This window comes from Podarcis cretensis (assembly GCF_951804945.1).
Source record: "Podarcis cretensis genome assembly, chromosome: 9".
Classification (NCBI taxonomy): Eukaryota; Metazoa; Chordata; class Lepidosauria; order Squamata; family Lacertidae; genus Podarcis; species Podarcis cretensis.
In genome coordinates, this window is record NC_137178.1 from 62,087,936 (window position 1) to 62,105,670 (window position 17,735).

A 17,735-nucleotide genomic window follows, 5' to 3' on the forward strand; every position below is an offset into this window, starting at 1 on the left:
TGCCCTTCCGGTGGGTGGAAACCGCGCTTCCGGTTTCTGCGCGCTCCCCTCACGCTCCCTTGTTTCTCGGTCAATAGGAAGTCGCCGTTTCGTTTGCCGCCGCCGCCGCCGCGCTCCTGACAGGCCCCTTCCCACCCCACATGGAGCCCCCCGGGCAAGTGCGCGGTGGGGCCCACAGACCCGACCCCGGAGGCCCTCGCCAGGTACGCTCTGCCGCTTCGTGCCCTTCTGGCCTAGAGTCGCCATCTTTCAAAAAACGTCACTTTCTGGACGCCCGCAAAGGGGTCGAGCTTTGCATACCAGCCCTAGCAATGAAATAAAATGCAGTGTAAGAAAACCACCACAATTATTGAGCTTTGTCTTTTTTTTTTTTAGAAACCTAGCCCCAAGGTTGCCATATTCTTGCAAGAAGTTGTCAAGTTTTTTTTGGTTTTTTTAGGAAGACCCCAAAATTCAGAAGTGGAAGAAGAATATTTACATGCACCAACCCCTAGCAATAAAATAATTTTTATTTTATTTTTGAGATACATAGCCCTTTTGCCTAGGATTGCCATATTCCTGATGCCTGCAAAGTGATCAAGATTTGTATGCACCAATCCTAGCAATAAAATAAAATATAGTGTAAGGAAACCACCACAATTGTTGAGCTTTTTTGCCTAGGGTTGCCATATTCCCGATGTCCGCAAAGTTGCCGAGCATCTTTTTAGGAAGACCCCAAAATTCAGAATCAGAAGAATCATTATTTGCACTAGCCCGTAGCCCTAGCAATAAAATAAAATACAGTGTAAGGAAACCGCCACAATTGTTGAGCTTTAGGGTTGCCATATTCCTGATACCCGCAAAGTTGTCATTTTTTTTTTTTTGAGGACCCCAAAATTCAGAATCGGAAGAAGAGTCTTTACTTGCACACCAGCCCCCAGCCCTAGCAATAAAATAAAATACAATGTGCTGAAGATAGAGGAGATTTGCATCAATAATCTAGTAATAGATCTTATTCTGATTGCTCAACGTCACTCAGTGGGTTTCATGGCTAAGTAGTGATCGGAACCCTAGTGTTCCAGAGCCTAGAGCAACACTTAACTGTTCACCATGTTGACTTTTCTCTGCACAAAAGATATAAAATGTACAGAGTTTCCAATCCTTATTGGAGCACATTTTATTGTTACAAACTTTGTACAAGTGTTATTAGGGCTGGTGTTTATATGACTGTAGGCATGCATATCAACTCTTAGAACAGTTCTCATAACATATATAAATCAATGTTCAAAACATCTGTAGGACCATGGTCCAGAGTTATGTCAAACCAGATGTCATACTCATTTTCTTGGGGCATTAGGCCCTATGTTATATTGCAAGCTGCTTTGAGACTCTACCATTTTAAAGCTCCCTTTTACTATACAGCACAAACTTCACCTCAAATACTAATAATTCTATTACAGTTCACTTCATGAGATGCTATCCAGAGTTACAGATATGCATATATACACACATATATACAGTTGTAATCGAAATTATTCAACTCCAGTTGCAAATCAGGTTTATTATAAAAATTTATAGACTTTCACCTGTTTGCAATGAGCAAATAAAAAAGAAGAAGCAATTGAAATAGATCAACACAACATTGGTAGGTGTATATATTTGGGTACATAGGTAAAACTTATGCAAGTGTGTCTAAAAGAACAACAATGCAAGAGTGAACAGGAAATGTTAGACTCCTGTGCTCCAGTCACCTATTGTGGGTAAACAAAGGGATATTCTCACTTGGTTTTCATTTTTCTAAAATAATGTTTATTGTGGACACTTGGTTAAAATGGTAGTAAATACTTGTATTTACCATTTGACAGTATTGCTAGTGTATGTTACACACTGAACCTTTATGTTTGGTTTTTTCCCATTAAAGGGCCAGTTTAGCCATTCCTATGTACCCACAGAGGAGGAAAAGAGAGTCTTTGAAGAATGCAATACTGAGAGCCTCTGGTACAGATGTAAGTGAAATGCTCCAATAAGTAATGTTTACTTTTTCATGTCTGTTGTTTTGCCAAACAGTGTGTCAAATAATGACTGTCCAAATCTGGAAATAAAAAGTATAACTCACGTTGGGAAATTCATGCTATTTACTAAGTCGTGTGAGAGAAACTTCAAACAGCTCTCCAAACACGTTCATTAATATTTAAAAGCTACTCTTTAATGAGCCACAAATTCCTAGAAAAATGACATAACACAACGTGCAAATAGCCAAAGCCACTTGGGTGAATAAAGTCCGATAGATATGCCCTGGAATCGCTTGTGCTCAGTATCTCGAGAGGACATTGGGACAGAATTCTCCAGGTAATATCAATATTTTATTCTCTGTGGCATCCTGAAGTACACTTTTCACACCTTATTTGTAGGTCTTACAGTGGTACTTTGAAAGCCGAACGGAATCTGTTCTGGATGTCCGTTTGACTTCCAAATGTTTGGAAACGAAGGCGCATCTTCCCATTGGCTGCAGGAAGCTCCAAAGAACGTTCGCAAACCGGAATGTTTGCATGTTTCGCATGTCCAGGTTTGCGGTGTTCAAGAGCCAAAATGTTCGACTTGCAAGGCATTCGGGATCCAAGATACGACTGTACTTGTATGCCACGTTTTTAAAAAGAAGTTGAATACAAAATAGGGTTACTCAGTTTATCCTTAAAATAACTCTTAAGAGAGAAAGAGAGAGTGACTAACCTAAAGTCATCTAGTATGCTTCCTGGCTGGGGAGGAATTTGAACTCTGGTTTCTTACGTCCAGTATTCTGTCCATTACTGAGTATGCTGGGATAGTGCCTCTGTAGCAATGTTGCTGCCCAGTTGCTTTGCTGTCTCTAGCAACTGTGACTTGCCATTGCAGTTGTGCTGGCGTTCATACTGGTGGATAGGGTACTAATTCCTGCAACCCCGAACCAGGATAATATTCAGTTTACATTTCTCAATAAATCTTCGATGCTGTGAAAGCTAATAAAAAAACCAAAATACTGAGATCTAGATACGATAGTTCTTTGGCAGGAAGGAATCATTTTACATTTATCTCTTGCAGCTCTTCTTAACTGAAAGCAAACAAATTGGAGGGTTTCTAAAGTATGCCTTAGGCTGTATGCTGCTTATATTTATTCTAAAAAGTATGATGCCAGCATATTTGAGGGGTTCCATGTTTCCTAATACAGCCGTACCTTGGTTCTTGAACTGAATCCATTCCGGAAGTCTATTCGACATTCAAAAACCAAGGCATGGCTTCCGATTGGCTGCAAGAGTTTCCTGCACTCATTTGGAAGCTGCAGTAGCTTCTGAAAAATGTTTGCACACCAGAACACTCAGTTCCAGGTTTGCGGCAAAACGGGGCCAAAACGTTCGAGTCACAAGGTACGACTGTAAACACGTTTGTTCTGAGCTGCACTTTCTCTTAAAATGAAACAAAACCCAAAGCTTTTTTTTCTGGCTGTGTGTACTTTAGAAAGGATTCTGTGCTGTACAAATCATAAGCATGTCTGCTGAGAAGGAAGTCCTACTGCACTCAAAGGGAATTTCTTCCTAATTTGCTTACAATTTGTTTTTGATCTGGAAAATATATTCAATTCTATTCTCCATATAAATACATATTTTCTCCTATTCCCACTCACAGCGCTGCCTTTTTCTGCTGTTGGCATGCTTGTCACCCAAATACTAATTAAAAAAGGTAAGTTTCAAGCAACTTTGACTGAATATGGATGTCTGCTATTTGGAAAAAAAATTCATATATAATATATATGAATTAATTATAGAAAAAGATTAGTCATATGTTTGGGGTGGGGGGAAAGTTATTGAATGTAGCCTACCGTACAAAGGAAAGAGTTGCATCCATTACTTGACCCACTTTGGCCCCTGACTGCACCCACCCTTGGCCTGCGGTCCCCAAAAGGTTTCCCATGACAGAATGTGGCTCCCAAGCTGAAAAAATATTATCCAACCCTGGATTAACATCATGTTCTTATGGAGCCAGTGTTTGAAAACACTGACATTGGCAATACATTGAAAATACATTGACAACTTCAGAATAATAGACTTGTAAGGGGAAACTTGAGCTACTCAGTTTTCTTCAGAAATAGTCAACAGAGATAGTTTCAAAAAAAGACTTGGGCATTTATGGAAGACTATTTTTTATGCTTTGATTTAGTACAGTATGTAGAATATTTCAAGTCACTTGCAACATGTAGCTCATCCTGAATACTATTAAAAACTGTTGTCCTGATTCAATACTGCACATTCCTTTGCATGCACAGATCTTCTGCTTTTGTGGAAATGAATGGCGCCATCTACATATCTAGCGCCTTCCTTATGTTAAAAGCTGGTGAAGAATAGAATTTGTGTGTGTGTGTGTGAGAGAGAGAGAGAGAGAGAGAACTGGAGTTTCCCAACTTCTTTAGTCAAAGCATTTAAATGGAATATTAGAAAACTATTTTCAAACTGACGCACAACAGCTTTCCAGTGGTCTTCACTGTTCCCTCCAGGTCACATGTATAGTTGGGAAAAAAACCTAAACCAATCACTGAAACCCCAAGTGCCATGAGTCGATTCATGGTTACGCATTTATCAGCTCAGGTTTCAGTTCATATTTTGTATGGTTACTGCTCCTTACATTTTTTTATTATTATTTGTAGGAATTCTTACAACACATTCAAAGTTTGGCTCTCTACCAAAAGTTTTATGTAAGTATTAACCCTTCACTACTTTGTAGCTGTAGTTAAAGGCTCACATTTGGAAAAACAGACAGGACTGCTGCATATTTAATAGTTTTATGGACGAGAGAATTTTAGCAGGGATACCAGTCATGACTGAAATTCCCTTTTCTGCACAACCATTAAAGATGCACGAGTCCTGTTTTCCTTTTACCTGACCATCCTGCTCAGAACTGAGATTTCGGTTCGCCACCATATTTCATGAAAAAGGCTCTGTGCCTTTCAGAGCTGTGCGATGGACATGGTGAGAGGCATCTTGAAATGATGGTCTTGGGCATCTTGAAATGATGCTTGAGTCCTGGCAAAGCAAGGTTTCCTTGCCCCCAAAAAAGTTCTTTAGAGAGCCACTAAGTGAAGGTCTCTAAATCTATTGTCGTTAATGTGTAACAACTGCACATATTGCAGGAAATATTTATTTTGCGGGAATTGAAGCTTTCACTGGAGATGAAAGTAGAGACAAGTAGCATGTGGTTTTGGAAAGTACCTCGGGTTACATACGCTTCAGGTTACAGACTCCACTAACCCAGAAATAGTACCTTGGGTTAAGAACTTTGCTTCAGGATGAGAACAGAAATCGTGCTCCTGTGGCGCGGCGGCAGCAGGAGGCCCCATTAGCTAAAGTGGTGCTTCAGGTTAAGAACAGTTTCAGGTTAAGAACGGACCTCCGGAAGAAATTTAAGTTCTTAACCTGAGGTACCACTGTAAAGGAAAGCACACCTCTTGCAAAGATACAGATCCAAACAAACAAATTAGTGATGGAGTTGGAGCAGGATTTGCTTCAAAGGAAACCTATGGCACATTCTTATCCATCTCTACTCAGAAGTAACCCTCACTGAGTTTTGTGGTCACCAAATTCAGCAGCAGGAAGTATTTATAGGTTTACAGCCCTGGTTTTATAATAGCTCCTCAGAAGTAATTGTCACCCTGCTGCAGGGTGGATTTGATGTAAATCATTTTTTTACAAAAAGACTCATTCTTGCTGGTGTAATCTTATTATTTACGACCAGATGAAGGTTTCATTTGTGACCATAATAAATTCTCAGAGTAGTTTTTACACTTATATCAAATACTACTGATTTGGTTATGCTATTAGAAATACATAGACAGATAATTATGAAATTATTGTGAGCTTTAATAAGTTAACTGTTTATATTTGGACAACTTTTCTGCAGTATTTTATTGGAAAGAGAAGAATAATCATTCCCTTAATAACAATTTAAACAATTTATTTAACTAAAACAATAACATTATAGCATATGTTTCCTTATTTCCTGATGAATAGCCTTTGGACTATAATGTAACTTAAATAGTAAACTAACTTTAGAAAGATTTTTCCTCCAAAAGCATTTTATTTTAAAAATCCAATTTAAATTAAAAAAACCTGATGATGATGGTGATTATTTTTTAAAAATTAAATAGATTTTTATCCACCCTGCCCTGCTGGCCAGCAGTTGAAAAAATACTGAGTATTTGCTAATAAGAAATTGACAGCTTTCCCTGTTCTTTTTAAATCGACATCTCCTCATTTTTCTCAGTTTCTGCCTGATGTCATTTCTTACCCTGACCACTTTGTAAGGCCTTTGTTTTGATGCCATGGAAACACAAGAGATAAAAACTGTAGACTTAAGAACTTTCTTTTTTTAGCACTAAGTTGAAGCTTTGTTTGGCTTTGCGTATGTTTTTATATATTTTATATTTAAATATACCTGTATTTTTCTTAAAGTGACAGAGCATCAGATGTCTTAAATCAGTCTCTGGTTTTCTTTATAATAAGTTGCTGGCTTTTGTGGCTACATTGGTGGAAAGTTTTCTTATATGAAGGCATGCCAAGAGAAGCTTAAAAGGCTAGAGAATTCACCACTGGGAGAAGCTCTGAGGAAAAATAAACCTATTCAACCTGAGTAAGTAATTTTTATTTGCTCAAAATTCTGAATTTCTGGAAAGTAAGTTCACTTTAAATATTAAAACCTGAAGCACTCATGAGCACTGGTGTTCCTTTCCCCCCTCCAGCAACACACAGAGGAAAGGAAAGTAGAGCTTGTTTGAGCACGTACCAGCCAAAGTTAAGCACTTCAGAGGTCTAATGATTTTAAAGGGGAGTTGTGTTAAGGAAGTCCCTAACTCTCTCGTTGAAATTCAGATTGCTTCAAGTTAGGTTGCTCATTCTGCTTATGTTTTATCAAGAGAAAGGGAAGGGGGAAAGTTGTGGTCAGATTGCTTTTGCTTGTATTACTGTATTGGCCTGAATATAAGCCTCATTTGCCCCCCCCAAATTCCGACCGTGAAAAGTTAAAGTGCGGCTTATATTCGTGACCTTATGGTATGCAGCCAGGGGTGTGAGACAAACAGTGCCAGGAGTGCAGCAAATAGTCCCCTGTCCTCTCCCCCAAGGCCGGGAAGGGAGAGAGCAGGAAGGGGAAAGGCCCCCGGCAACGTAACGCGACCCCCCCCAAGTATGCAGCCAGGAGCAGCGAGGAATGGAGCGGCTTATATTAGGGTACAGTAGTGCCTCGCAAGACGAAAAGAATCCGTTCCGCGAGTTTCTTCGTCTAGCAGTTTTTTCGTCTTGCGAAGCAAGCCCATTAGCGGATTAGCGCTATTAGCGGCTTTTAGCGGCTTAGCGGATAAGCGGCTTAGAAAAAGGGGGGGAAAGTCGGAAAAACTCGCAAGACATTTTCGTCTTGCGAAGCAAGCCCATAGGGAAATTCGTCTTGCGAAGCACCTCCAAAACGGAAAACCCTTTCGTCTAGCGGGTTTTTCGTCTTGCGAGGCGTTCGTCTTGCGGGGCACCACTGTATATAAGGTGCTGCTTACCGTATTTTTCGCTCCATAAGATGCACCTGACCATAAGATGCACCTAGTTTTTAGAGGGGGAATGCAAGAAAAAAAAATTCTTTAAAGGGAGCGCTGAGCAGAGCCTGTATGCATCTTAGGCTCTGCTCAGCTCTCCCTTCACGAGCCGTATGGAGCGGGTTGCCCTTCTCCCTCCTTGGGGAAAAGCCCCCAAGAGCTGCACACACGCTCTGCACGGCTCCTTAAAGAGAGCGCTGCTCTTGCTGGCTTTTGTGGGAGGTGGGGGAAGGGACAGAGCGTGGCTAAGCCAGAAGCTAGAACAGCGAGAGGGAGCACAGCGCTCCCTCTCGCTGTTCTGGCTTCTGGGATAGCTGCGCAGCCTACATTTGCTCCATAAGACACACACACATTTCCCCTTACGTTTTAGGAGGGAAAAAGTGCATCTTACAGAGCGGAAAAATACGGTGTATTCCGTCCAATACAGTATTTCTTTTAAAATCTGCACTTTTCAGTGAAGCTTAAGTTCGTCCTGCAAAAGCTTTTTTTTAAGCCTCCTCCCACTTCCCTTTAAGACTCTGATCTTGAAGGCAGGAGGCTTTGCAAGCCTCTTCTCTGCCTTCAATATCAGAGCTCGCATGGTTCACCTGCAAGCATCAGCAATGCCTGCTTGCCAAAGTGTGTGAGCTGCTTGAAATGACACTTTTGAAAAGTGCTGCTGAAATGAGACTGGGGGCTCACTTAAAGTGCTTCTCCCCAGTGCTGCATCTCCTGGGGGCAGGTGACAGCAGAGCAGTGGGTGGGGAAGAGAGCCAGCGTGGTGTAGTGGTTAGGAGCGGTAGACTCGTAATCTGGGGAACCGGGTTCACGTCTCCGCTCCTCCACATGCAGCTGCTGGGTGACCTTGGGCTAGTCACACTTCTCTGAAGTCTCTCAGCCCCACTCACCTCACAGAGTGTTGTTGTGGGGGAGGAAGGGAAAGGAGATTGTTAGCCGCTTTGAGACTCCTTCGGGTAGTGATAAAGCGGGATATCAAATCCAAACTCCTCCTCCTCTTCTCTCTAGCTCTTCTGCTGCCACTTGCAAGAGAAGGCTTTAATCTCTGCTTATCAGCCGATGAGCAAAGTTTTAAGTCTTGCTACATTGGCTGTGCGATCCTGTTCCCTGCTAGGAACAGGACACACAGCCAGTGCAGGATTAAACCCTGTCCTGCTGCCCATCAGCTGACATTGCTGGCTTCAGTGCTTGATTCTCCTCTGCCCACAATACCTGGAATGTCTTGCAAGTATAATATGGAGGGAAATAAGTATAGGAGGAAGGAAGTATGATAGACTTCCAGATGTTATATGCAGTGGTGTAGCATTTGAGGGAGGAGCAGTTGCCCCTGTGCAAAATTGTAAGGGGCACAACATTTCAACACCAGGTGCTGCCTCAGTACAGCTATGTGCTTCATGCTAACCAGGATGTGACCTCTCCAGACAACAGAACAACTCTTCTTTTCTTATCTCTGTGGCTGGGATCTGCTGGGTGAGGTGGACACTGCTAGGCAGTTGAATGTGCATGCATGCTCTGTTTCCCTCCCTCCGTGCAGCCCCAGTCGCTGGCAACCCTTGCTACGCCACTGGTTATATGCACTTGAATTTTTGTAGCTTCCTTTGTGTGGCGTTGTTGTTTTAATATTTAATGTATTTACCACGTCAGTGTTCCTTTTTACTGCTTAAAGGTAAAGGGACCCCCGACCATTAGGTCCAGTCGTGACCGACTCTGGAGTTGTGGCGCTCATCTCGCTTTATTGGCCGAGGGAGCTGGCGTACAGCTTCCGGGTCATGTGGCCAGCATGACTAAGCCGCTTCTGGCGAGCCAGAGCAGTGCACGGAAACGCTGTTTACCTTCCCGCCGGAGCGGTACCTATTTATCTACTTGCACTTTGACGTGCTTTCGAACTGCTAGGTTGGCAGGAGCAGGGACCGAGCAATGGGAGCTCACCCCGTCGTGGGGATTCGAACTGCCGACCTTCTGATCGGCAAATCCTAGGCTCTGTGGTTTAACCCACAGTGCCACCCGCGTCCCTTTTACTACATAGCCTGCTGCTTTTCCTGTGCTTTGCCCCTGCCTATGTTGGCAAAAGATAAAAGACATGTGGGCTGGGCCCACAATGTACACATTGGAATCAATAGCTTTTAGACTCCTTGCACTCAGGGAACACCTTTGGATTGGATTTGTCACCTAATGCGCCCATATGCATCTGCCTGCATGCTGCAGAGGCTTCTAAGGTGTGTTGTAAAGCATAACATCACTGCAGGATCTGCAGGATGAGGGGATTCATTGTCTTGGTTGTGATAGGGTGCCATTCAGGATTGTGAGCTTTCATTGTTGCTCTGGGTGGACTGAAACTGCATCTTAGAATGCACTTAGTACATCCTTGTGGCTTAGTACATCCTTGTGTCCAATTGCCACAGCAATTGTGGACACCATTGTTCACAGAAGCTTGTCTGCCACCACCTATTTCTCTCTTGGAAGAATTCCTGATTAGCTCCCAAGGAACGCTGTGAAACTCAGTTTGGAAACTTAGCATATCATTCAGCAAGATAAAAGGTAGAAGAAGTGCTGCTGGAAACAGGAAGGATTAAGAGATCCATAGAAATGGAGTATGTTTGGTGAAAAATGACTCAGATTTAACACTGAGTACAAACTTTATGGTCCCCCAGGGTAAGAAGAGGTGGAAGTGGCACAGTTGAGGCTCTGAGAGAAGAGATTTTGAGTTCCCAGTTTGGACCATATATTTACATTATTATTAGATCATCCCCCTGAAGAAGTATAAGTTTAATTTGGTAAGTCAGTTTCCTTTCTGAAGGAAAAATGAGGAACAAACCTGGTTTGCAGTTCATTTTGGAATATGCTTCGCCAAGGCTGTGTGCATTCTCTACTTAAATGTTTCAAGTAAACCCAAATACTACATTTATAAAATTTGTATCCTGCAGCCTGTATGCACACGCCTTGTTTATTTCAAATAAATCTACTTATTGTGGGCAATGGCTGATGCAGATCACTGTAGCCATCCATGCCTGCTTACAGCTGGGTAGTTCTGTTGAGTAACACCTTCCCTCCAAGCCAGGCATAGGCAAACTCAGCCCTCCAGATGTTTTGGGACTACAACTCCCATCATCCCTAGCTAACAGGACCAGTGGTCAGGGATGATGGGAACTGTAGTCTCAAAACATCTGGAGGGCTGAGTTTGCCTATGCCTGCTCCACGCCTTTGAGATCTTGTCAGGTATTGTCCATATTTTTCCCATCCTATATTTCTGTAAACAATGGCTGGAAACTTATTTTGTTAGAAATAAATGCAGAGATTCCCCTAGATGTGCTTGTCCAGTGTAATCTGGAAATGCATGCAGTTCAGCACTTGGCCAGGCATGGTCAAATAAAGCAGTCCTTATCTTTCCTGTTGTTAGACGTATAGAATGTGCAGAACGGATTAAAAAATGATCTGGTATCCCGTAGAGAAAATTTAGGAGTGTTCATTAACACAAGACACGGAACTGTGTGTATTAATCTAATATTGTGATTTGTATCAAATTTTTTTGCCAAGGCCTTACAGATTCATGTAATAAAACTTAAAGGGGGAATGGGAAATGATATATCATGTAAAGGTCGGGGAGTAGAAATGTAAACCACTATTATTAGCAGTATTTCTGTTATTACTATTTTAATGTGTGTGATGGCTGCTTGCTAAACACAATAAATCAAACTGAGACTGATAATTGTGATTTTTGCGGCAGCAGTGTGAAAAAAAGCCCCTCTGCTGTGTGTGCTGAGCTGATGGACCCACATTAACCTTTCATTAGTATGGACAGTGGATGTCCTGTTTTGCAGTCAACTTGCAACTTGGGGGCCAGAGCCCACATTGTTTGTTTTCTGTGATGGGTTTGCCTCTCTGGTAAGTGATCTCCATTTGGCCTGCTAACATTTAGAAGCACTTAGTTGCTACGTGTATGCCTCCGCCATGAGTCTCTGCCTCTCCAGGAAGCCACATGGAACCTGAAATGTGGTATGTGAAGCAAGACAAGCATGGTGTGGATCTCTACAGTGTAGAAGCTTCTAAACATTATGGGCCACAAAAAGGCATGTGTGAGATTGTGAGCTCTGAATAAATCAGGCAAATCTTAGTGGAGGTCTCAGTGATTATGGCAGTGCTAAAAATTCAGTTAAATCAAGGGTAGGAATCTACCAGCCATGGGGCTGATCATTGCCTGTTTGACCCGCAAGACTGTTTTTCAAAACGACACCTTGCCTGCAAATTAGATGATGTCAGTTGATGGGTGGAGGTTCAATCCTGCTTGGTTACCATCTCCTCCCACCCTTGCGCGATCACACCTGATTGACAAATGTGTGGTCCTGTTCACCTGTCAGTGTTGGCCTGCAGAGGTTGGAAGAGATGAAGATATGGCCTATACTGTGTGAAAACGATTCTCCGTCCCTGTGTTAAACCAAATGAATCCTGTGCATCACATTAATTTAAAATCATCTACTTAATGGCCGTTAAAAGTCAAAGAGCAGAGAGGAAAAGGAGAAGAGCAGAGAGCCTTGGGTTAAGGCAGGAAATTAATGTGGGATTTTAAATATTTTTCCAAAGAAGAATTCGTCTTTGTAATAAATGTAGCAGAAGCTACAGAACGATAATTTTTGAGTCCCAATGTTAAATAAAGATTTCCACCTGCTATAACAATGACGTGAACCCCTCTGCTCCCCTTATCCTAGGCTCTTCTCCTGTTTTCCTTCCCTTCTTTTGCTATAACTGATTAGTTTATCCTAATAATAGTTTGCTCCAACTATAATAGATTTTTTATTATTATTCTGGATAGGGTGAGAGGAACCCACTATATCATACACTCCCCCCCCCCCTCTCTCTCTCTCTCTCTCTCTGTGTAAAATTGAAAAAAGAACTAAAGTACAGTTATTTTGAAAAACTGTCTTTGTCTTTCCAGGTATTACTCTAAAAAAGCAGACGCTTCAGATGTGCCTTTACCTTTTGAAAGTACTCCAACAGGAGCAGCAGCAGCACCACCACAAGCACATACTTCCAAGTACCATGTTGATAATTATGGAGCGACAGACTTTCCCTCTAGTGATGATCCAGTCCCATTTAGTTCTACCATGAATGAATCTTCTCCTTCTGGAATAACAGATGGTTTCCCTCAAGGTAGCGTTTGTCTTGAGCTCCATTAATACAGTGAGCTGTTCTCTAATCAAAAATATGGAATGGATTCAGTGTTTTTCAGACTTATAGAGGTGAACATTCCAGTTCTTTTTAAAGGCTGGAGCCTCATGTTACACTGGCAATCGTGTTTCCTGAAAACATGCCTGCCATTGAGAATACTGGTCATTGGGGGGGGGGGGGCAGATTTCATAGAATTGTAGAGTTGGAAGGGACCATGAGGATCTTGTAGCCCCTGAAATAATAATAATAATAATAATAATAATAATAATAATAATAATAATAATAATAATAATATCCCACCCATCTGGCTGGGTTTCCCCAGCCACTCTGGGTGGCTTCCAACAAAACACTAAAATTTTGAGAATAGATTAAGACTGTTTTGGCCCCAAGATCTCTAATCGGTCCCTTTAGCAGATAAAACTGCAGAAGTGATGAAATGCCAGTGATCCTGAGGGAAAACTTCAGAGGGAACCAGCTACTAGATGTGTGATGGGATGATGAGCTGCTTGTGCGTAAAGCTTAGTCCCTCAGAGTCTGACCTGGTTATCAAAGCTCTGTCTATAGCGGAGCCCCCTAAAACATGACTCCCTCAATCGCTGGCAGAATCCGACAGTGGGCGTTTGCGGAAACGCTTCCAGCATAGAAGCTCCTTAACGGAAACACGTCTTCGGGATTCTCGGCGCGACAGTTTCCGGCGAGGGGTGGGTGTCCCTATAGGAGGTCCTGAAACTTCCCCACTGTTTTCGCTGGAAGTCTCTCTGAGCCATCCCTCCGATTCACTTTCCCTTGGAGCTCCTTCTCTCCCCCTGCTGGTTCCCTCCTCTGCTGCCGAGTCTCTCCTAACCTCCGTGAGCCCTTCCACCGCCTGCCCTTCCGATGGCAGTTCCCTGACAAGATGCATTAGTTTTTTGCTCCTGTACCTGAGTCTGACAACTTGATTTGCTACAGGCCTCCACCAGAGTTTCGTCTGGCTTCTTCACCATTTTAAATTTCCCTCCCCTCTCTATGCAACAGCTGCTTTACAAAGCAGGAGAGCACCTTTTGTAGATAACCTGTTGCCAGGCAGAGTTGGAAAAAGGGCGCTCTTTGGAAAAATGGGCCGGAACGAGCCGCTTGGCTTTGTGAGCACTTTTAGTTTCGATCCACGCTTTTAACACACAGCTCTCTAGCTTTTGGGTGGGGCAGGCACACACGGTGGTTGGGTATAGATTATATACAGTGGTACCTTGGGTTACATACGCTTCAGGTTACAGACTCCGCTAACCCAGAAATAGTACCTCGGGTTAAGAACTTTGCTTCAGGATGAGAACAGAAATTGTGCTCTGGCGGCACGGCAGCAGGAGGCCCCATTAGCTAAAGCGGTGCTTCAGGTTAAGAACGGACCTCCGGAACGAATTACCATATTATTCGCCTATAGGACGCACCGTCCCATAAGGCACACCTAGTTTTTTGGGGGGGAAATAAAGGGGAAAAAATATTTTCCCCCCAGGCGCGGGGCTGGGGTGGGGGAGGCCCGAGCTTCCCCCGACCCCAGCCCCCAAACAGGCAGCTCTCTGCAAGCCGTGGGAGCCCAGCGCTGGCTCCCACTGCTTGCTGAGAGGTCCGCAAAGCCTGGACGCTCTGAGCTCAGCAAGGGCAGGCTTCAGCATGCAGGCAACTCTTCGCAAGCAGTGGGGGCGCTCCCGCTGCTTGCGGAGAGGTCCGCGAAGCCTGGACGTGCTGAGCTCAGCGCGCACAGGCTTCAGCATGCAGGCAACTCTCTGCAAGCAGTGGGGGCGCTCCCGCTGCTTGCGGAGAGGTCCGCGTAGCCTGGAGAGCGAGAGGGGTCGGTGCGCACCGACCCCTCTCGCTCTCTAGGCTTCAGCGAAAGCTTGCATTCGCTCCATAGGACGCACACACATTTCCCCTTCATTTTTGGAGGGGGAAAAGTGCGTCCTATAGGGCGAAAAATACGATAAGTACATAAACTGAGGTACCAATGTATTTGCATGTAATGCTAAGCCATAGTTGATGTAAGTTCAAGGTTATAAACCGACAACAACAAATAAGAGTACAGCAATAGGCACTTCATCTAACTCATGGCTCATCTAACGCAGTGCTTTGAGGATGACTTTTGACAATCTGAATGTGCACAAAACATAATGGTATGTAAAGTGCATCTAAAATTCTAAAACTGACTATTCCACAGTTAAATGTCAGGAGTACTGCTTCAAACAAAAGCATTCCCTTAAAATAGACATTTCCATCTACATGTATTGTTTGTTATCCATTGATTTCTCCTCTTTTCCCTTTAAGAACCTGCTTTGTTTCTGGAAGAACGTCCAAAAAGAAAAGGAATCACGTATGATGAATTAAGGAGTCGCAATAGAGAGATGTATGAGGCAGGAATAACACAGAAGTCAGAATTTCCATCGAAGTCTTCACAGGAAAAACCAGTAAAGAGAGATGGTAAATTGTTAAATAACTTAAATATTTGATGTTTAATCTTGCCTTTCCATTAGGGACTCCCAATATTCTAAGGAGTAGTAAACAAGAAGCAGTGTTCTTTTTATTTTCATGTCCATCATTTTTCTTTGATGGGTGGTCAGTTTTCAAGTAAGCTGACAAATTTTTGCCCATGTATTTTTATTTGAAATCTCTGTAGCATATAATTACTGCAACTCTCCAGTTTGTTTGTTGAATCAGTAGCCAAGGAAAAATTCAATTCTTCTATTAGGAGAAAACTAGTTAAGCATCAGCCCAGGGAACCTTTGAAAGGAGTGAGCCTACAGGTCTCTTTCTGATCTGTGGGCCCTTAAGAAGCCAGAATAACATCTAGATCAGATGTTTGAACCTAGCCAGGCTTTTTGGAAAGTCTTCTCAGGATTTTTTTTTAAAAAAAACTAACTTAAGCATGCAGAGTATAACGCTGAAGGATATGCCATTGTTTTTTCTGTTTACTATTCTACTGGAAGGAAGCTGCACTTGGCACCGACCTCCAGACTGTGTTTTTTGGATAAAAAACAATACTGTATAGGCCAGGGAAAGCTATGAAATGGAAGTGAAATTACCTTTCCTTTAGAAGAAAATGCATTATGCAAGAACAAGAGTTTATTCTCTCTTTCAGTGTACTTTGCTAGGTCAGTTTTTGAACATCCAGGCATTGTATTTTCATGCAGGAAAATAATAATATGAAACAATGCGTAAATTCAAAAGAAGTCACAATTGTTAATGTTATGGAAGGTGGAATTTTTAGTCTGATATGATGGAAGGAAGTTGACTAGTGAATTGACTGGGATTGATAAAACACTACCCCTTTCCCAGCTGCATTAGCTTGTGTGGTCACCTTGACAATGACAGTAGCCTTGTGTGTTGGCTTAGCTCAGCCATGAAAATAAATGTTCTGACAGAAGTACATCTGCATCCTGTGATATACAGATAGCTACAGTACCATAATGGTGACATAGATGTTTTGTACTGACCATAATGCCTTTAAAAAATCTGAGAAAGCCATAGCTACAGTAACTGTCCAGAATTGCTACTTGCACATTTCATCTCACAATGGTGGCAGTGGAAATTTGCACTGTTTGGATCATCTTCAATTGGCTTGAGCCAATAGTCAGGTCACATGATCTGCTGTCACATGGTTCTGTCCTGTTCTAAACATTTGTTAGTGCAGTAGACCTTGCTTCTCCTAATCTTCATTACGGTGTTTCTCTTCTCTTGGCCTCTTCTTTTATAGTTAAAGTCAATAAGTATGGAGATGCTTGGGAAGACTGAAAATCTTTACATCTTCTGAAGACATTTCTTCAATCAAAAATTTCAGCTTTATCAGTGTTGGTCAAATACCTGAATGTTTTTCTGTATTCTGAAATGCACTTGCTTTACAATAAAAAGACTTGGGTCTTCCTTTTTGTTTTGGCAAACTATCAGACTGGATTGTTAGTCTAAACATGTTTTGACCAAATAGTGACAAAAAGGAAGAAAGAAGGTGACTAACTGGAATTCACAGAAGCAATTATCTTGTGCCTATAGTCTACTTGGATTGTACTGCTGCTGAAATGGAAGAGAGAACCAAAATTATTTAAGTCTATCCCTCATTTTAAAAGGGAATTCACTGAAGATTTAAATTTTATTTCTTCCTTGCATGTTTCTAATTTACCTATTCAGGTGGTGAAACTAGAGCTGCAATCCAATTCCAGAAACGTTGATGGAGCATAAATTTAAGTCTGTCATTAAACTTTGTGCATGTATACAAGTTACGTGTTCCTAAAGCCAGAAATCAAGCAGCCTTCACCAAACTTGTGTCCTCCAGATGTTTTGACTATAGCTGTGGTCATGATAGCTAGGACTGATAATAATAATAATAATTTATTATTTATACCCCGCCCATCAGGCTGGGCCTCCCCAGCCACTCTGGGCGGCTTCCATAGAAACCAAAAATACAGTAAAATATCACACGTTAAAAATTCCCTGATGTCTTAAGATGTCTTCTGAATGTCAGGTAGTTGTTTATCGCTTTGACATCTGCTGGAAGGGCGTTCCACAGGGCGGGCGCCACTACCAAGAAGGCCCTCTGCCTGGTTCCCTGTAGCTTTGCTTCTCGCAATGAGGGAACCGCCAGAAGGCCCTCAGCACTGGACCTCAGCGTCCGGGCAGAATGATGGGGGTGGAGACGCTCCTTCAGGTATACTGGACCGAGGCCGTTTAGGGCTTTAAAGCTCAGCACCACTTTGAATTGTGCTCGGAAACGTACTGGGAGCCAATGGCATCGTAGTTGTCTAAAATATCTGGAGCATCAGTCTGGAGAAGGCTGTCTTAGAAAAAGCATTACTCCTGTATGCGAGAGGCTTTATAAGCAGGGTTTATTAAACCCTTACATTTAAATATTGCAGTCCTGGTAAAAGCCACCAGCAAGTCTAGCATAAATATATTCATTCCCATTATATTCTATATTGGATTCAAACACAATATCCGTACAGGAGAGGAAGACCTTATAGTAGGCTAAATCATG

General features: G+C 42.5%; 1 protein-coding gene across 1 annotated transcript; it reads left to right on the forward strand.

Moving 5' to 3' along the window:
* Positions 1-16,630, forward strand: OCIAD1 (OCIA domain containing 1). The gene is made up of 8 exons (XM_079989850.1): positions 1-203; positions 1,901-1,985; positions 3,640-3,693; positions 4,655-4,702; positions 6,507-6,633; positions 12,510-12,724; positions 15,038-15,190; positions 16,464-16,630. The coding sequence occupies exons 1-8, from the start codon at positions 141-143 to the stop codon at positions 16,499-16,501; spliced, it is 783 nt and encodes a 260-aa protein (XP_079845976.1). The 5' UTR covers positions 1-140; the 3' UTR covers positions 16,502-16,630.
* The last annotated feature ends 1,105 nt before the right edge of the window (positions 16,631-17,735 follow it).